General features: G+C 39.6%; 1 protein-coding gene across 1 annotated transcript; it reads right to left on the reverse strand.

Moving 5' to 3' along the window:
* Positions 1–5,747: 5,747 nt before the first annotated feature.
* On the reverse strand, positions 5,748–19,491 carry LUM (lumican). The gene is made up of 3 exons (XM_005279147.4): positions 18,561–19,491; positions 14,825–15,739; positions 5,748–6,824 (listed from the first exon to the last, which is right to left on the reverse strand). The coding sequence occupies exons 2-3, from the start codon at positions 15,717–15,719 to the stop codon at positions 6,670–6,672; spliced, it is 1,050 nt and encodes a 349-aa protein (XP_005279204.1). The 5' UTR covers positions 15,720–15,739; positions 18,561–19,491; the 3' UTR covers positions 5,748–6,669.
* Between the last annotated feature and the right edge of the window lie 2,502 nt (positions 19,492–21,993).

Genomic DNA, 21,993 nt, shown 5'->3' on the forward strand with positions numbered 1-21,993 from the left:
AAAAGCAAGACGTTTCAGGATGTCAAAGAAAATAAAGAGTAAAGTCCATGTGATGCCAGTAGGATTTTTTTTTGGGGGGGGGGGGTGGCAGGGTAAGGGAGGATTCATCTGATGTGCTGAGATTCACGAAGAGGAGCGTTCAAATGGAGGTTGAGTAGGTTTCTTCTCAGTAACACCTTTTCATTGTAAAACAAACATAATGTTTTAACTCTGTATCTCTCTAAGCATGGCTGGAGAGGAAATGTGGGTTGAGGAAAATTAATTGTTCTCTTGTTTCCTTGGGGGATTGATAGAACTTCCACCAAAATAAAAAAGAAGAAAAAAAAGAGGTCAGGGAGCACTTTCTGAATATCAAATCCCTTTAAGTTGTCCTAAGTTGGATACCCCAAAATCAAAACTCAGAATGGGTTTAATGTGATTTTAATATGGAATTTAATGGAGTTTCAGATTTCCTTTGAAAAGTTTGCACTGCTCTAATCAGTGTATTGACTAAATGTGCTAAAGGATTTTTCCAATTGCACTAACCAGTTCCTATGTGACATACGCTGACACAGTTACTTCAGTGTTGCTGTGTGCCATGTTAAGTTACCAGCTGGCTTTAAAAAACAGTGGTTTCCTACAAGACTCAAAAGTTTGTTTCACTTTCAATAACAGATGGTGTGATTAAACCAGCATCAGTTTTTGCCTTCTAGTTAAATGTGCTCTGTACATTTTCAACCAGACCATTTTCTCCAGTACCAAAGGCCCCACAGCAAATCTGCTTAAATGAACAGTTTTGTTCAGTATTGGACTCATATACTAGCTTTCTGTACTGCATACAGAATTATGCTAAGTGGCAACAAAGATTAGTGACAGAGCTGTAGATATACTCTGGGGGGATACATGGCAAAATATTTATAGCTGTATTATCAACCTCTTCAATTTTTCATCATCGCAACAACAATTGTTGCCAGCTGGAGTGTCTTTGCTTAATCATTTTATACTCAGGTATAGATCTGTGCTGAGTACTTTCTAAACACTCCTTTCCCAAAGGATTTGGGTTACATTGAGCAGTAAACTATTCCTTTCTCTTTGGATAAAACTGAGCAGGTAAGCACTGGACCTGAAAAAATGTAGATGAAATGTTTGGATTTGAGGGGCTCTATAACATTTTGCAATATAGTTTCCAAAAATTCAGGGAGAGTAGATAAATTCATCTCCTTCTTCCATTTCTCTTTGAGGTATAGGGTAAACAGACAACATTGGGATATCTGAGACATATATTTTCCCACAAAAATATTGTGTTGACATAAATATCTTGTGGATATGGTTTTCTAATAGAAAACCTGCAACAGATGACTGTAACTTGGTCAACACCCCACAAAACTACAAACAAAAGTTACATACTGTAGAGTCAAAAAGGTACCCTAACAAGAAAGGTAATTCCAAAATAACACTATATGTGCCCCAACCCAAGCCTTCTTCATAGGCTTGACTGATGATGATACAGTTCTTTTCCCCAGCCTAAGTCTTCTCCCCAGACACCTGCTCCCTCCACCAGAAGACTATTCTCACTTCTCTAATATTCAGAGTGGAGTCCAAAGAACCATGCTGGCTAAAGTGAGTCAGCAGTAGTTAACAGGCAGCTCCCTGCACAATTCCAAACCCCACTGAGATGGTGAAGCAAAAGGAAAAATGTTGCCATCTTTGTTATGTGGCTTAATCCAAGGCTCGCTGATGTCAGCTGAAAAACCCTGTGTTGACTCTGGTGGTCTTTAGATTTGGCCCATAATGATCAAGATACCTGTGTGGAACTTTGTGCATATCTGATGGAAAAATATGGGGCATGATCATAACTATCTGAGATGCACAATGTCATGTGGAACTTCCAGGGAACACAGTCATTGAACCACCCTTAGAGAGTATAGACATGATCTCCCATCATCATCTGACCAGTTCCTCTGGTTAGTGCAAAGGAAAAGCAGGGCCATGGCCCCTTCTGCTCTCTGCTCCCTTTGAATGCTTGTAGTTGGTGCTAGCTTTGGGTACTCCTATTGTCCCACTAAGCCTTTTTCCTTACTTTGCACCTGCTGTGCATGGACTGGATAAATCTGGCCTGTACTGTGTCTTTATTGCTATATAAGATAAATAATGAGAGTATCTGTCCTTAAAGGCAAAGGGAATCTGTTTTATTAAGCAGAAGTAGAAACAAGTTGTGCATTTGGAGCTTTGTCTCATTGAAATGATTCCATTCTCTTAATGCTGTTCTCTTAAAGGGAGCATCAAAAAAGTGCAAATTGATCAAAAATATGTGCATCTTTAAATGTGATCCATTTTCAATGACTGAAAATATTTATATTCGTCTATTTACATAGGAAATGAAGTTCTGGACTGAGGCCAGGCTTGCCGAGATTTGTCTATGGAGCTATTACAATGCATTGAATATACAAGTTGGTAATGATAATTGAAATGTTATTTCAGTCTTGACTACTGGAAAGAATGGCAGTGGATGCTGATAACATTCTTTATCTTTAAAACAACTGTGGGTAATTCTTCCTAATCCATAAGTATCTGGATAGCTAGAGAAAGCTACTCTGTACCAGATGTGTGTTAACTGCTGATCTTTTACTGCAAATATCACAGGCCAGTTTGCTACGCTTATGGCGCCTTAAATAGGAAAATCCATTGGCTAGAGAGAGAGCCTAAGTGATAGCCTGGCCTTGTGCTCTATTTAGTCCTACCTCTGACAAAACCAGGACAGAAAGGAGAACAGCCATTTCTGATGATGTGGCTTAGCCATTTAATATCAAACTTCTATATAACAAGATCCAGAGAGAAATGGAGTTTTATTCAGATATGGACTGCCGAGTACATCATTTGCCTTATAAACACTTTATTATGATGGGAGGGAAGCAATATATTTAGGGACTGCAAGCTCTCCACTGAGAATTTAAAAAGTTCTAGAGGCAGATCCCACATATTGTCATATTTCTTTTGAGAAGAAGTTTAGCGGTAAATGCTGGCATTTGAAAATCAGTGGGAATTAACCCCTTCCTTCCTCCCTCCAAAAATCACAACCTAATAGACACATGCCAATTTAGATCCAAAATTGAGCTTCTGTACAAACAGGTTTTAACAACTAATATCAATAGAAATATTCCTTAAACAACCACATTTCAATTGAAACAGTTTAATTTTTAATGAATTATATTCCCCTTCATTGTGAATCACTGAAGCACTGCACATTACCAAACCTGCCATTACCTTGTGCTCTCCTGCCTGTTTCATGTATTCACCTCTTGTCTCTCATCTTATATTTTGTAAGCTCATTGATTTAGGGGCTATGTTTGTGCTGTGTCTGCCAGCTGCATAGGGAAAGACAAAATTGTATTCTACAAAATGGTATAGTGGAGAGCATGAAAGCTTAATGCTCCCAGTTTGCCCTTGGGATTGTCATGGCTCCACATATCCTCTTACTGGGTAGTGTCTATAAGGTAAATCTAGTTCTGTATGAAAATATATTTTAGATTAAGAAATACATTTGTTTTAAATGATAGCTTGATGGTCAATCACATTTCCCTCTGTGAAAGGCTGGATGAAATTGATGAAAATCAGTTTCTGAAATTCCATATGCAACTTTTCACCAGTTAATTTTGTGTATTTCCTGAACCCTTGAAATATTGCTCTTCATGAAATTGAGTGCCCACATTTTTTGCATATCAGCTCTCAAAATCCACATAAAATCAAAATGTCTTGATTGTACAAACTCACACACATGAAATTCCATCTTGAAATGTGATAGCAAACATCGTTGGCAATTTTGAGTGGTGAAGAGAAGACAGGGACAGAAATAGTAAGCAACATACAAACAGCCACACATACATCTATCATATATTTTATTCAGTCACATATACACACACATCACAGCAGGTCAGGTGGAGACAGGGAGGTATGTACCGTGGGTCAGCATTCAGAAGTAGCATGAAGGTCTGTCTTGCGTCCTCAAGGTCAACGAACCCATCATCCAGTCAGAGTGGATGGGCCAAGCTCAAGTGACAAGTTTTCTAAGGTTTTCATCAGCTATTAAATGTTCCCAAACACAGACATTCTAGCTCAATGTCTAGAAAGTATTAACTTATATGGAAGGCCTAGTTTTTGTAAAATGAAGCCCAGGGTCAGTACATATTTCTGTTTGTCTGCTTTTGCATCATGTGTGCAAATTGGGCAGCTACATGTGCAAAGTGGGTATTTAGGTCTATTTGCATATGCAAAAGGAGGCACAAAAATGCACATGGACCTTGTCTCCTCACTCTATGAAAATCAGGACCAGAATGTGAAAACAAGGGGGCGGATAGTTCCTTTTTCTTTCACTAGCTGCAGGGACCCTGATTGTGTCAGATCTTCTGAGTGAGAGGTGAGTACTGGTTCTGCATCATCAACCTCACCCCCTTGTGGGCCCCCTGGGAAGCTTTGTGATGGAGATCTGCAGGACTGTGCTCTATGAAGCTTAGGGAGTAAACAGTAGGGTGAGTACCTGCTCTCCAAAGCCACCTTCTCTGCTATGATGTTGGTTATCCATTTCTCATTTCAGAGGTGGAAAGGAGGCTATTCTCCAGTGGTTGTGGGGATTCATAAGTGCTATATTGCTTTGATGGAGGGGTGCCCTCTACCCCTCAGTACCCTGTAATGATGTCAGACAGTCACAGTGGTAGATAACTAATGAAATATGGAAAATAATAATAGGAGAAAGAGCCAGTGTAACCCACTGTTCAGTGTATGTTACAGGTCCTTCTCAGTGCCCAGTCCACAGAGGATATGAGCCTTACATCTCTGACCTACAGGGAATTGTCATTTAACTTAAGCTGTAAAGCCTCATTCTTTTAGCCCTGGAAGTCCTGTGTCAATCAAAATGGTGGTCATCACAAAAGTATAGCAGAAATAGCTTATCAGCCAACACAGGAGGCATCAAAACCATAACATACACCAATTCAAATCCTACACAAAGGGGCTATGTTGTCAACTCTCAAAATTTTATTATGTGTCCTGCGATATTTGGTGTTTTTGTAAAGTCCCAGGTGCTGGAGTCCTGTGATTACATGAGAAATGCAGATTTAATTTTTTTTAAGTAAGTTTTTAACCCTCAGTGTTGTGGAGAAAAGCTTGACATCACAAACATCAAAGGCTCTTAAAAAAAAAGAAGGCAAATAGAAAACAAACAAACATTATTTTGTAATTCATGATTTTGAGTACCTGTTGCATGCTTTTTGAAGTTTAGGGTTGGCAGTATTCCAGGGATATTTCTTTGGGTGGTGGTGGTGGTGGAGTGAATGATTCTACCTTAAAAATTAGGATAGTACTTATTTGAGGGTTTTATAATCAAGGAGTCAAAAGGCAGATAGTATCCATGGGACAGTACTTGTTTCCAAGCAAGCTATCATATTGGCTTTTAGTTAATGCCATGCCTATTTTAGTGTGTGTTCCAAGACACACAGTACTTTGACTTCCCATTCCCGGGTAGCATGCACTAGTTTCTTTGTATCAGAAGGGATTGACACTGCCTTACACTTACTGCCTGTGACATCTGATACATTTCATTTTCATGTTCACAAAATTCATAAATACATTTCAAACGATTACTTAACAGTTCATTGTAGCAGACATGCTTCACCTGGCAGTTCTCAGTGCACAAGGCCTGAACAAAATGGTAAACACAAGTGCTAGTGGATATAATTGGATGATATGTTTGAAAACATTTTGAAACTACAAAGTTCAGAAAACAGTTTATTTAACCTTACAATAAATTCAGCAAAATATAATACCTTAGAATTTTTAGTTTTAACCTGAACTTCCTTTTCAAGTTTATAAAAGACTGCAACATATTTGACAATGATATGGACACAACAGAGCTATTTGCTATGTTTTATTTTCTACAGTCTGGTTAAACGTAGCATGCAAGTAATTGAATAAAAATACTTGTATATATGATTTACTGAGAAATAACAATTCTACTGGTAGCAGACAAAAACCTCTCCATGAAAGTATATAGGTAAGTGACAAAAACAACAACAAACAATTTAAAAATCCTGAAAAATGTTCTTGTTTCTTCATAATCTTTCATGTCTCATTAATGTCATATTCAAATGGGCTCTGAAAATATATTTTCATACAAATTTTATCATATTTATATTGCTAAATTGTATTATGCTGTTCTTTTGCAATTTCTAAAAATATATCAAAGGTGTGAATAATTTAGAATATTAATGTTGACCAGGATGAATATTGTACATACACAGTTCAGCCCTAAATTACCATTCAGTACTCTACCAAAAACACACCTGACTTCCATGAGAACCTGAGCAAAACTGCATACACCAATGTTTGTGTGCATGTGTTTGAATGCACATAGATTTTTACAATCATGATCATATTCCTCCAACTTGGAAGCCAGATTTTTTTGTGGGGAGGGGGCTGAATAGGGTCCTTTTGTGTTTCCAGAAACAAACAATTGAAACTACTTGTAAAAGTATGCACAAACATGTTTTGTTAGGATCACCAGGTTCATGCTAAATATTAACAAACAGAATAGATAATATGCAAGTTGACTTTTGTTAAGACATCCTAATTTTAAAGAGTTATGCTGGTGTAAATCTGCAGTATAGTTATGACCCTTATAAGGAAATCGGAGGCACTTCACTCCAGTGAGATATCAGCAGCTACACGGAGACAGTTGTACATTTCCTGTGGCAGGTCAGATCGAGTGAGATTATTTCCATCCAAACGCAAATGTTTGACCCTGGAATAGGTTAGTGGTCCAACAACCTTACAAAAGCTGCTCAGTGGGAACTCTGAAACACAAAATAATGATGATAATTAATCATAATAATAGTCTACTTGACACAATTGTCTGAAACTATGTCTAATGCCAGGAGGTATCTGTGGCCTTGAACACAATGCACTATATATTTAACTGGAGTAAAGTGATAGCTCCCTTGACTTCAGTGGAGCTCCATGCATTTACATTAGACGAGGAGCTCACACTTAGTTGCTGGGTTTTCAAAGGAGCTCAGAGCTAGATTTTTCAAGTACTCAGCATCTATGATTGGTACCAGATTTTAAAAAGAGTCCAGCTCCCATTTAGACACTTAAATAAATGGCCAGATTTTCAAAAGAGCTCAGCACCCAGTTGGCAGGCGTGTTTGGGAGGAAGGCATGGTCATACTGAATAAATTGTGAGAAAGGTATAAAGCAAATGCTGGATGGCATACATATGAAGAGAGACAGAAATGTGCAGGTGAAAACAGACTAGGGGTATGCTGGCAGATGGATGCAGGCCAATGGGCCTCTGTATTAGGGATTATCTTTTAAATATCTTATTTTTTATTTATTATATCTCAATGTGAAATTCATTTCTTCTGAAAATTCCACCCTAACCCTCATTTCAGGCTGACTAACGCTGTCTTCCCTTAAGTCACCTAGGAAAATTGCTGCACCTTGTAGTTAAAAAAACCTTTTTCCTGATGGGAGTATTAAAGAAGACAGAAAAAGATCTGAAAAATATGGTAGGTGATATCCCCATTTGGACTTCAAGGGGACTCCTTGTTAATGCTCATTAGAATCTTCCATTGTCGTTGGCAAAATATGATCTGTATGAACCAAACATATAAGTACTGCACCTACATAATTTAGGAGTCTTTTCAAAACATGGAAACTTAGATCATTTCTAAGGAATGGAGACGTAAAATTGGGGAGTGGGCGAAGCTTTGTGGGGGATTCACAAAATAAAAAGTTTTTTTTTTTAATTACTTTAGAAAGTGGGGCCTACCTCAGCAGTTCTGTTTCATTCTGTCTTACTCTGCCACTGGCAATTTCCCTGTTGTTATATATGGTACGGCCTTCTCTTTGAAGGGGGAGAGATAATGGATATTCTTACATTACTAAAGGTGCTCCATATTGGAGTGTAGAGTAATATATAAACTATAGTGGAAAAAAGTAGAAAGTAGGTCAGATGTCGAAGGATGAATATCCGAAAACAATTCAAGTATGTAGGGACATAATTAGAAAGGCCAACCACAAAGTGAGATTAAACAAGCTAGAAACATAAATGATAACACGAAAACATTCTACAAATACATTAGAAGCAAGAGAAAGACCAAGGATAGGGTGGGCCCATTATTCAATGAGGAAGGAAAGACAATAACAGAAAATGTGGAAATGGTGGAAGTGCTAATTGCCTTTTTTTATTTCAGTTTTTACTAAAAAGCTTAGTAGCAATCGGACATCTAACATAGTGAATGCCAGTGAAAATGAGGTAGCATCTTAGGCTAAAATAGGGAAAGAACAAGTTACAAATTACTTAGACAAGTTAGATGTCTTCAAGTCACCAGGGCCTGATGAAATGCATTCTAAAATACTCAAGGAACTGACTGAGGAGATAATTGAGCCATTAGCGATTATCTTTGAAAACGCAAGGCAGATGGGACAGATTCCAGAGGACTGGAAGAGGGAAAATGTAGTGCCCATCTATAGAAAGAGAAATAAGGACAACCCAGGGAATTACAGATCAGTCATCTTAACTTCAGCACTCAAAAGATAATGGAGCAAATAATCAAGCAATCAATTTGTAAACACCTAGAAGATAGGTAATAGTCAACAGGAATTTGTCAAGAACAAATCATATGAAACCAACCTAATAGCTTTCTTTGACTGGGTAACAAGCCTTGTGGACGGGGGGAAGTGGTAGATGTGGCAGATCTTGACTTTAGTAGGGCTTTTGATACTGTCTCACATGACCTTCTGATAAACAAACTAGGAAAATATAACCTATATGGAGCTACTATAGGGTGGGTGTATAACTGGTTGGAGAGTAGTTATCAGTGTTTCATGGTCAAGCTTGAAGGGCATCTTGAGTGGGGTCCAGCAGGGATCGGTTCTGGTTCTGTTCAATATCTTCATCAGTGATTTAGATAATGGCATAGAGAGTACACTTGTAAAGTTTGCAGATGATACCAAGCTAGGTGTGGTTGCAAGTGCTTTGGAGTATAGGATTAAAATTCAAAATGATCTGGACAAACTGGAGAAATAGTAAATAGGATCAAATTCAACAAGGACAAATGCAAAGTACTACTATAGGAAGGAACAATCAATTGCACACATACAAAATGGGAAATGACTGCCTAGGAAGGAGTACTGCAGAAAGAGATCTGGGGGTCATAGTGGATCACAAACTGAATATGAATCAACAGTGTAACACTGTTGCAAAAAAAGCAAACGTCATTCTGGTATGTATCAGTAGGAGTGTTGTAAGCAAGACACAAGAAGTAATTCTTCCACTCTACTCCATGTTGATAAGGCCTCAACTGGAGTAATGTGTCCAGTTCTGGGCACCACATTTCAGGAAAGATGTGGAAAAATTGGAGAAGGTCCAGAGGAGAGCAGCAAAAATTATTAAAGATCTAAAAAACATACTTGACCTCTGAGGAGAGATTTAAAACATTGGGTTTGTTTAGTCTGGAGAAGAAAAGTCTGAGGTGGTGACATAAGGTTGTTACAAGGAGGATGGTGAAAAATTGTTGTCCTTAACCTCTGAGGATAGGACAAGCAGTAACGGGCTTAAATTGCAGCAAGGGAGGTTTAGGTTGGACATTAGAAAAAAAAATCTTAACCATCAGGGTAGTTAAGCACTAGATTGCCTAGGGAGATTATAGAATCTCTATCATTGGAAATTTTTAAGAACAAGTTAGACGAACACTTGTCAAGATTGGTCCAGTTATTACTTAGTCCTGCCTTGAGTGCCCTATTGAGGTCCCTTCCAGTGCTATGCTTCTGTGATTTTACAGGCTGATTCTGATATTCTTCCAGACATGAGATACTGCCTGACGTCAATAGGCCTATTTGCATAAGTAAGAATAATTTGCATGAGTGATGTTTGTAGGATTGGGTCTATGTAGATTGTTACTAAATTTGACACTCCATAAACTATGGAAACAGTAGGTATCACTTTGCTCTTTCATGCTGCTGTGACTGCAGTTAAATACATGTCAGGACTCCAACGGGGCAATCAAAACCATGGGGCAAATACAGCCACTTCCTCCATTGCTAAGAAGGAACCTTTGGCTGTGGAATCAGTGCAGTTCACTGTGCACAGAAGGGATTGGATGTGTTATGTTATGCAGGGAGTTTGCCACACTTCCTACCCAAAAGGAGTCAGGGACCAGGAAAGGACCCTCAATCTATTCCAGCCAGGGAGCAATCCAAGGTCTTTTCATGTCTTTTGTGGGAGGATTCATCCCTGTATCTATCTAGAACCTCGCCTGGTTACTGGATTTGCACCTATTAGTAAAAAATACAAAACTGCTCAAGAGTTCTTATTCATTCATTTAATCTAAAGTTTCTACAATATATTCCAATGATTAGGTCTGCTAAGCTGCAGACAATTTCGCTGTAATTTGTAAACTGAACAGATAAACACATACAAGAATTTAAAGGCTAATCTTTTCTTTTTTTTTTTTCTTGCTTAGGGAAGCAAAATTAATGGCTGTCAATTATTTTAAGGGTCACATTTTAAAAAATGGCTCTTAAATTTGAACATAGAATTTTCAACATTATGTTTTGTGAGTACAAAGACTGCCACTTGGTTGTAATATAAGCTTTGCATGTATATATGCATAGATATTTAACTATCTGATTGCATATCCAAACTCCATGTGTGCTTGTAAACTGTATCATATGTACATGTATTATTTGCATGTGTGAATGACTGCATACAAAATGGTGTACATTGTATTGGGATAAGATTGAGGCCACTTTGAAAATTGGGGCCCGAGCCAGTCCTCACTGAGGTCAAAGGAAAGGCTCCTGTTGACTTCCCTCAGGCTCCTGGTCCACAACTTCTACATTTTTAGATGTCATATACAGAAAACATAAATGTCAAATTGTGAGAGGCTTTTTTAGTGTGTTCACCTTTCTGTTGTAGTTATATGACTGAGGGTTTTCTGAATGCACCTGCCACCCTTACTTATGAAACGTCTATAACAATTAGTCCCTCTTTAGTATAAGACCACTCTAATGTAGTCATGTGCATTAGCACCTGAATTCCAATATTATAGAGACTAATATTGCAAACACTTCTCCAATAATGTTCTGATGTGTTTTGTTTCTGGAAATCCCCAGAACGTTCTGAAGTTGCCCAGACAAACATTTGTATATTGTAACTACTGGAAAACGTTGTGACTGTAACATGAGCATAGCTCTCCTTGACTTTCTGGGATCCCTGTGCATGGAGATGTGCCCGTAATTTTGCCAGTGGGGTGCAATTCACCTCCTTGTCACTGAAGCCCGACATAGAGATAGTGACTAGGACAGGTTGGACATTTTTATCAAAACTGTGTGTTGACAGAAAGTTGGGTTTTCAACTAAATCAAATTATTCACAAAAGTGTCTGTTTTCCATGGAAAAAGTAGCTATTTCATCCAAATACCAATTGCACAAAACCCATTTTTTTTTTCAGTTTTTGTCTGAAAGCCAAAATATTTTGATTTGACATGGCACTGCAGTGCCTGAGGGAAGTTGTATTTCAGGTGACGTATGCTCCCAGTCTCCTCTATGGACTGGGTTCTCTGGGCCAAACTACATCTCTCGTCATACACCATGACCAGGTACTTCTATGTCACATCCCCTGCACTCACCAGCCCATAATGGGGAATGGGAGTATAAAAAACTATTTTCTGACCAGTTTTGGCTGGCCAAGTTGCCAGGCAGGATTGCTTCTGTATTCCATTGAAATGGTGTCTGAACCAATCTTGCATAGGCCTCTGTGCAAAATCATTTTGGGGGCAGGCCTGGAATGGACCAGGGGAAGACCAGTGTTTACACAAAATGAAGTGGCCCCAGAACTCACTCCATGCAGAACCAGCACAAAAGGGCAGTGGTTATTAATTCAGCCCATAGGATTAGTGGACTGGTGCAAAGGTTGATTTTCCTGCACTGCACCCACATACAGTCTGATCACTAGGGCTTTAGTTAATCTCCGTGTTTTTCAAATGAAAAATGACATATGGAAATTTTGTCTATGGGCTAGATTATTGTACCACTGAACTGCTTTGGCTGCCGCACAGATGGAGTCTCAAAGATACTTTTGCTAGATACTCGAGGTTATCTTTGGCATATGAGAATCCACAGTGATTTGGGTCCAGCATTTTCAGCTCTTCATCACCACCCTTTGTAGCCCCCAAGTGAAGGGAGGTATACTGGGGGCCCGGCTGGTGAAAGAGCCTGAAAAGATGTTGATCTCAGGGCTGATTTTGATCTCAGGGCTGCTCTACCGTGTGTCAGGGGCTGGAATGGCCCTGGCCAGCTGTAACACTGGGAAGACTAGGGAGAAGCCATAAAGGTGAAAAATAATGTCTGCCCACTTCTTGCTTTCCAAGGTATTGCACCAAGTGGAATTGGGCTGGAGCCAAGGATCTAGCCCTATGACTGTACTTAACTTGATTCAATTGATTTATTATATTTTGTTTACTGAATACATTTTGTATTTGGAAAAAAAATTACATTTCTTTTTCTGCATTAACACAAAGAAATGTGAAATGCTCCCAGGTTGTTTCTACCCAAACTGCAGCTCCAGTGACTAACTCAAGAACCCGATGGCCTAGCAAAGTCTGGGTACAAACTGTGACCTAGGTTAAGTAGGAAAATCCACACTCGAGCAACCTTGCTAAAAATAGGATATTTAAACTAAGAAGGCTCAATCCTCAGCTGCACTGAGTTTAAGAACTGGAGGGGACAAAGGTGCCTATAAGCCTCCAATGATCCTATATTAGCTGGGAGACCTAGCTATTAATTTACACCAGCTAAAATGGTCATGTAGGACTTTTTCCATTGTCCTGGGATCGGTGGAATTCATTGCACTCATGAATTCAGAGTGCCTCACTCCTGGCCTACAGGTAACCCCAGCATGCTCCATGCAGTGGGGTGGGGACAGGATTAGCTAGTGTAAAGCTGTCTGTGTTACAAAATTGCTGTGTGTCTATATATGTCCACATCAGCTCTTAACAGGCTACTCTGTTTTGATACCAATTTAGGATTCCCTCATACCAGGCCAATTACATGCTTTGAAGCCATTTTCTGCAGCAGGCAGTGCAAAGTGACCTAAGGAAGGCCTGAAGACACTAATGTTGAGAAATGTTTTGTTTTCTTTCTAGTAATGTAGCAAGAATTTGCATTCAAAATGATTCTTTCTCTCTCTCTCTCTCTCTCTCTCTCTCTCTTTTTCTCTCTCTCTCTCTCTCTAGCAGCTTACTTGCCATGTCCAATCTTGGTATCAAATCACAATCATTTAGTGGAAATTATTATTCAGTATTTAGAAGGTAAAAAGCACTGTTTAATTGTTACATATCATTAATATTATTTTTACTCTGTCACATCCAGTTATGGTTTCATGTTAGGGCTAGGGCCCAATTGCATGGAACAGATGAACTCTGAGACCAAGTGACATTCAATACAAACATTGTCTGATCATTGCTAAATATGACTCAGAAAATGAAGGACACAAGAAAGAGTTCCTTAACATAAATAGTTTTATGTTGGGTCTCAGTATAAGTGACTTTTTTAAAAACATAAGTATAGTTTGAAATGTAGTCCATCAGTTTTTAAATATTGTTTTTGCTATCTAAAACTTTTGGGGTAGATCATCAGTAGCCCTTTACCCCCTGTGCAAGGCTCTCTTACAATATTTACCTGTAGCATGGGCTGCAGGGTGGAAGAGAAGTTGGCTCTGAAAGGCCCAATTTATCAAGGTGAATACACAACTCTCATTGTCTTCAGTGGGAGCTCTGAATGCTCAGCATTCCTGAAAATCATGCCCCTTTGATTTGGATACCCAAACACTGTAGGCCCAACTTTCTGAAGAACTGAACACTTTCAGCTCTCAGTTAGGCTTCATGGATGGAGAACTGCAGGTGCTTAGCACACCTGAAAGCTGGTCCTGCTTGGATTTAGGTGCTCAACTATAGATGCAAATCTCTGAAAATATTGGCCTTAATTTTTTAATTAGTAATTCATAGTAAATGCACAATTGTCTGCCAAAATCGAGACCTGATTATGAAAATTATACACAGAGATGTCTACATGAAACTGAAGAGAGCCTACAGCAGTCTCTCTGAGCAGTATAAACTCAATGAGGTGTTAACTCACATACCCAATAATGACAATTTAAATGTCAACATTTGTTAACTATTTCACATAAGAAAGGAGAGATAAAATCCCAGATCTCCAGAATTTACTGTGAGTGAGATTTCATTTTGGTGTCACAAGAGGATGGTATTTGGATGAGTTCCATCATTCATTTCCCCCCCACCCTCCCAGTTAAGAAAGAGCCAAGCTCAAGGAACCTAGCAGAGTCCCAGGACATACTGAAGCTCCAGTGAGGGGATCCAAGCTCTAGGAACACACTGAAGGTCAGGGAGCACAATCCAATATGAGTGGTGTCCATTTCAGTGACTCAAATGGATGGAGTCTATTTTGTAGGTGGCCCCCAGGAGAGTATCACCACCTTCCCCCCTTTCCCATCTGACGCCTTCTTTCAGTGCTTAAAATGACTGTTGGCATGATACATTAATTTCAGCTCAGTTCAAAACAAGGTTAACCTCCCCCCCTCCCAAAACTGGGTTTCAAATGGAAAAATACAAAACTGATAAGTAAAAGCTGGTAAGCAAAAGCTGGTAAACATGGGGAGAGAACATGCCTAGCTTTGATAGATGTGTCACTATCTATGGATCTCCTGTGGCCTAGGCAGGGAGTGGCATTAACTGTATTATTCATTACATTAAAATATGCAAATGTGACTCACTGTTAATTTGGTTGACTTGGAGGTAGAAGTTTTCTAGGTTCTCATTGACTGTTGGAATGCTCTTCAGCATGTTATAGGAGAGATCCAACTCAACTAGGGAGGAGATATTGAAAACGTTGCCTGGTATTCCACCATCTGTCAACCGATTGTGAGACAGATGTAAATATTGCAGGGCCTTAAGACCTTGGAAGTACTCATCAGGAATGTTGGTGATCTGGTTGTTGTTAAAATACAGCATGAGTAAAGCAGGAGGCAGTCCTTTTGGTAGCTTTGTAAGTTGATTGGAGCTCAAGTCAAGATATAAAAGTGACTTCAGGCCTTTCAAAGCCCCAGAAACAGAGTCTGTTTTCAGCTGGTTATGCTGTAGGTGAAAGACAGTCAGGTTCACCAGCCCCTCCAGTACATTGGCGCTGACTTTTGTGATCTTGTTGTGACTAAGTTGCAGGTCATCCATGGTATTGGCAAGTGGTCCAACAGCTTCAGTCAAATTGTTATAATTTATATGCAATTTCTTTAAACTCTTTAGTTTGGAGAAGACTCTTCCCTTAATTTTTGAATTTTCCAAATGGTTGTGATCTAAGATCAGCCACTGCAGGTCTGTTACATTGTCAAATGTATTTTCTTCAATGCCCTCAATCATATTGTTTCGGAGATAAAGGTATTTTATTCCAGCAGGTACAACTGGGATGCTTTTCAATTTGAGGTCATCACAATACATTGCAGATGGATAGGTTTCAGGACAATTACATTCTGGGGCACAGACCGCTGTAGATGGCCCCATCATTGAATGAACATAAGGGTCATCTGGGTCTGGATAATATCCCATATCATAGTCGTAATAGCAGAAAATGCCACTGATCAATACCAGTAAGAAAGGTAGAGAGCTTAGATGCATCTTTGAAATGTGTCTTGTCCCTATATGGTGGGTGGGGGGGAAACAGTTATAATTTTGTATTTATTTTCCTTGATATTACTTTTAATTTTACCATATAAAATTATGCATAAAAACTGAAAAGGAAGATTGAGTTAATTAAAGTTAATTTATAAAAGTGCCAATTAGGTTTGTGACTAAGAAACTTGTATGCAAATCCACATCATATTTGGAAGGCCTAGGAGAAGAGCTGGCTCTGAAAATCTCTCTCTCTCTCTCTCTCTCTCCACTGAATAAATTGGTCATATACTTATATAAATGACCTTGCAGATTCCCATTTTTCACACTTAGATAAAAATGAATATGGTACACAGTAAAACTTATTTTAAGCAACCATTCAAGGGGCCAATAACCCACTTGCTTAACACAGGTGGTCGTCTAATCCAGGTGAAGCAAAATTGTTCTCAGCATACTTGGGATGCGGTCTTGAGACAGGAAACTGCTTAATAAGGGTGGTCTCTTGTAACTTTTAACTGGTTAGTGTTTTAAAATATTTATATAAGCATGTGTATACACATACAATCCCACTATCAATTCACACAGTGGGTCAGACCCACATCTGGTGTAAATCAGTGTAGCATTAGGCTGAGTCACACCAGCTGAAGACCCGGCCCACTGTGTTTTAACTACAATTCAGAATGTGATGCAAAACAATAAAAAACAATTCAATTGTCCTCTTGTTCCCAAGTAATTTCAGAGCATATCCATATGCAACTTGGTATGCACAGTAGCATCAGACATGGATCTAAGATCCATGGAAAACTCCAGCAGAATAAGATGTTGTTTTTATGATTTATCTGGTGACAATATGCTCAGAGCTACACAAACAATTGAGAACTCCTGTGGTGCTTGCAATTTAGTTAAGAACAGCACATATGCCTTACGTTTGTTCCCTGGCTTTTGTTGGCTCACTAAAAGCCATGTTATATTCTAGTGGGCAAATAATCCTTGAATTAAAATATCTCCAAGCAGGTCCTGTTAATCTACCCTCCAACAGAATGTGAGAGTTTTTAAAGTGGTGTTATGGTATCTCCGATCAATGAATTTAAGTTTCTCCGTTCTGCCTTAGCTTTGATCGAGGAGATCAATTAAATATCTTTAATTAGGCACTTATCCAATCAATATTACCTAATTAGATACAGTAGGGTAGACATACCATTGGGGAGATTTTCAAATGTGAGTTACAAGTATGGTTTTATTTGTCTGTTAGCCACTATTGTCTAAGAACATACTAAATCAAATGCAAAATATGGCACAGGTCCCCAGCCAGTGTAAATAGGCACAACTTCACTGAAGTCAATGGAACTTCACTGATTTACATCAGCTGAAAATCTGGCTGGTCCCCTCTGTGTAAACACATTCAAGATGGGAGGTCTTACTATTTCTCTACAAGCGTGGAAAGTCAGAGCTATGGCCAACAATTTGGACTGGCACTCTTTGGTCTTACAGTAATATTCTCTGACATGTTTGCATTGTTTTTGGCAAAAGTAAAGGCCTATTAATATAGAAGAATGAATAGTCTGCTTTAACTGTATCTTTCATTGCTTTTCTGGTTTTAATTTGTACTTTTAATGGTTCTTAGTTGTTTTTTTCCCCTTAATTCCATATATAGGACACTTGCTTCAAAGAACATGCAATATTCAATATGATGCAAAACACTAGAAATAATGTCAAGATTTAAACTAAATTTATATGGATTAATGTAATCAACTAAATGTTAAAAATGAGGTGGCATATGATTCATATGAATGTGTTTGTATATCTGTATAAAATACAGTATGGTGCACGTGTGTGTATACACACACGTACACACACACACACATATACATACATACATAAAGTATAAATACTTTATCACGATAAAGTAAATATTATGTAGAACAATTATCTTGCTTATTGCCAGAGTCTTAATAAGTGGATCTAAAAAAGTCTATCAAAAATGTAAAAAAAGAGATCATTATATATACTCAAAATGTTACCCTGGACCATATGATTTTGAATTAGGTCAGAGTTTGTTCAAACATGCGAGTCTTGTGCTGGAAATATTTTTTGTAGAAATTATTTTTTGTTGTTTTACAAGTTTCATTGTAAAATACCTGAGCACACAGTAGGGAAGCTGCACAGCAAATGCAGACAATGGTAAATTGGATCGCCACAAACTTCAAAAAAACTCACCAGAGTGGAATAGAGAAAGTGGCAAAAACTCTTTAAAATATTTTGAAAATTGAGTACATTCATTATATTGTTTAATTGTCATGAAAACAATTAAATATATTCAATATTAAAAATATTGTGATTCGGCAATATCAGTTTCACTCTGCTGGCTATGGTGTATAAAAGGAAATTAAAATATTTAATTGGGTATTCAACAAATTTAAATGACAACTTAATGAAAATTTCAAACTGTCTAGCATTTTACCTTTCATCAACAGCCAAACTAATTATTTAAATGTTTCTATTCTGCATCCTCCTATTTAAATAGTACAATAATGATTTAACACATCAAGAGGACTGATAAGGTGTTGTTACTAACAGACCGCTGGAGGGCTAATTGAAATGAGTGGTATTTTTAAATTTTCCTTTTACTGTGTATGAAGTTTCCCTTCCCAAATATGTACAAAAAGTTCACCACTAATGCATACAGCACGGGGTTATTGTAAGCACACTGTGAAATTAAATACACAAAAACTGCTGATTTGTGTTCAATTTACAAATTGGCAAACTTGTTCTGACATTTTTCATGTCCCCATTACAGCTTCATTTAAATAGCTGAACGTTATAGTTAAAACATGCAATAGCACTTACCTTACTGCCTTGAACTGCTTTCTTTAATTCCCAGAGCAGATGCAATAAAGGACTGAATCGACCAATATATGCTGTAAACGGTGTCAGGAGGTAACTGGTTGCCAGATCCTCTGTGATACAAGAGCTAAAAAAAACAAAACAAAAAACAACAACCCCCAAAAAAAACCAAACCAAAAAAACCCTAGTCACGCTGTTCTCTGAAGCTGCTATGTCATCATGATGATCTTGTGGTGTGGCATGTACAAATGCTGCTCTCTAATGAAGTGCAGGTGGATACTGTATACTGTACAAGGACAACCCATCTGCAGTCCTTAAGGACTAGGGAAAAGATAAGTGTTTCACAAACCTGAGAAAGTTCAGACTCTGAACCACAGCCTTACACAAGGAATTTTAGTATTTTAGAGGAAAAAATGCTTTAAATAAAATACAAATTACACACAGACCTTTCCTGTTTCCCAGTTTATTTTATACCATGAGGCATGATCTAACAAATAACATTCAAACCTCAATGTAGTTTTATATATCTTAAGCCAAGTCATTCACTCATTTATGTCTTGTTTTTCTTTCTATCACATTATTTCCATAATAATATAATAAAAAAATTAACTGAGGAGAAGAATCAAAGATGAAAATACACTAGCATTTTTGTTAGAGTGCTATACTATAAATCTTTCTCCAGCACATTGTAAGCGAATATTGACTCCAATGTTTTTTTTTCCGTTATACATACAGTAATGTACTAGGTTTGGGAATTTTCTTTGGTGATCCAATTGATCTAATACATGTATGTTTCATAATAAAAATGTCCCATAAAGGCTTTTCTGCAGCTGTAAACTCACTTTAGACATTTTTTCCTTTTTAGTTCTCAAAACACTCTTCTACCCTTCAGAATCTGGAACCACTCAGCTATGCGTTCTGTTTCTTATTTCATGGATATCATTCAAGAATGCATCCTAAAGCTTGGATGAGAATGTTGGTTTTAGTTGGACAACCCCAAAAGATAATATATTAAAGAAAATCATTGGCAGAACCATAACTGTTCATTCTGAGTCTTAATATTTCCATAAGAAAACTCCCAGACACCTAAATTGTGAGTGTCTTGATTTGTTTATGGGATGCAAACCCTTTTCAAAGAGTTGTGTGAGGGAGGGAAAAAAAGCAAATGTGTCTATGGATAGTATAGACAAGGCATCTTGAAAGGTTCTGTGATAGAAGGTTTCATGCTGGTCAGATATGAAGCAATAAATACACTTGAATTTTATCCCAGAAGAGGTGATTATGTTGCTTGCTATCATTTGTAAGGGATAAGTGATTTTGTACAGAATTTTAATCTGCCATTCATGTGCTGTCATCGGTGTTCAGTCCAAAACTGGCCTACATGCCCATGCAGGGGATTAAGGAAGCTACCCATATTACAGGTCATAAAACAGGGTCAGGGCAGGGGTGGGGTTAAGTTTAACACGTTTGGAGCCGTTACTCTTCCTTTTACACAAGAGGTGGATGGGGCCCTGGCTCTCTCCCGGCCATGCTCGCCTGCATGTCTTAGCCTGGTAGGGAAATAATCTGTACCAGGAAAAGAGTTGGCACAGGAAAGCAGGAACTGATTGCGAATCTCTGAGCCACAACTCAGTCCCTGCTTTTGCTCCTGGGGCAATATAACTCTGTAGTTAAGCTGACCGAAGCCCCAGAATAGACGCTGCTAGGTCAACGAAGAATTTTTCCATCAACCTAGTTACTGCCTCTTTAAGTGGTGGATTTACTACAGTGACAGAAAAACCCCTTCCATCACTGTAGCAAGAGTCTACACTTCAGTGCTATGGCGGTGTAGCAGCAATGCCACAGCTGTGCTGCTGTAGCACTTGTAATGTAGACATACCCTTAGACCAGGGGTGGGCAAATTCCGGCCCACACACTGTTTTAAGCTGGCCCCCGCTCCGACTGGGGCACTGGGTCAGGGATGCACCACACAGCTCGGCCCTGCTCTGGCCGGGGTGCAAGGTCGGGGCCGCACCACATGGCTCAGCCCTGCTCTGGCACTCCAGATGGGACGCAGGGTCGGGGCTGCACCATGCGGCTCCCGGAAGCCGCAGCATGGCCCCGCTCTGGCTCCTACATGCTCCAATGCGAGCTGCAGGGGCGGTGCCTGCAGATGGGGTAGCACGCAGAGCCGCCTGGCCGCGCCTCCATATAGGAGCCAGAGAAGGGAAATGCCACTGCTTCTGGGAGCCACTTGAGGTAAGCGCCGCTCGGAGCCTGTACCCCCTGAGCCTCTCCCCACACCCAACCCCCTGCCCCAGCCCTGATCCCCCTCCCACTCTCCAAACCCCTTGATCCCAGCTCGGAGCACCCTCCTGCACCCCAAACCTCTCATCCCTAGCCCCACCCCAGAGCCCACACCCCCAGCCGGAACCTGCACCCCAGCCCTGATCCCCCTCATGCCCTCCGAACCCCTCAATTCCAGCCCAAAGCATCCTCCTACACTCCAAACTCCTCATTCCCAGCTCCACCCCAGAGCCCGCACCCTCTCTCACATCTTTACCCCAATTTTGTGACCATTCTTGGCCCGCCATACAATTTCTATTCCCCGATGTGACCCTCGGGCCACAAAGTTTGCCCACTCCTGCCTTAGACTTCTAACTTTTTGAGGCAAAGAACTTGGTCCAGCATCTTCTTTCACTTCCATCAGTTTCATAGCAGTTTGCAGTATATATTCCTTTCATTAATTTTAATTCATGAGAACAATGGGTAAAATACTCTTTGTCTAATCTACTTTGTCCTTAACATTGTAAGTATCTACACATTTTCACTTCACTTTACTCTACCAAAGGCTCCCTCCCTGTCATGCCATGTCTTCCTGGTTGAGGATGGCTTCCAGGAATCCTATGGAGCGTCTTAATGAAATCTGAGAACTGAAGTCAATGGAGCTCTCTTCATCTTCCATTCTGCCTGTTTCCTTTTCACATTTCCCTTCTTCACACCTCCTTCCATACTGCCCCAGTGTATACTGTCATTTGTGTCTTGTAAAAATAAGAGCACATACACTCAGTAACAATGATTTCTGCACTGGCAAAAGGAATCACTGTGGCATTCCCATTAAGGGGCAGTATATGGTGTACTCATAAGTAGGGCTCAGGGTCTGCCACAGAGGTTGTGGACTTTCCACGACCTCCATGACTTCTGCAGGGGCCAGTTTGGCTGACCCCAGGGCCAACTGCTTAGGTACCCTCAGGGCAGCCACACCAGCCCCTGCTCCTGCAGCCCCGGGCAGCAGTCCGCAGCTGGCTGGCTGGAGCAGCCCCTGCTCCAGTGTCCGCAGGCAGTGGTCCCTGGCCGGCTGGCTGGAGCAGCTGCCGTCTGCTGGTCCAGGCAGCTGATGCCACTGGCCCCGGGCAGCCACCCCTCAGCAGCTCCCCGCCCAGCACCCTCCCCCAGA

The sequence above is a fragment of the Chrysemys picta genome, chromosome 1, assembly GCF_011386835.1.
Source record: "Chrysemys picta bellii isolate R12L10 chromosome 1, ASM1138683v2, whole genome shotgun sequence".
NCBI lineage: Eukaryota > Metazoa > Chordata > Testudines > Emydidae > Chrysemys > Chrysemys picta.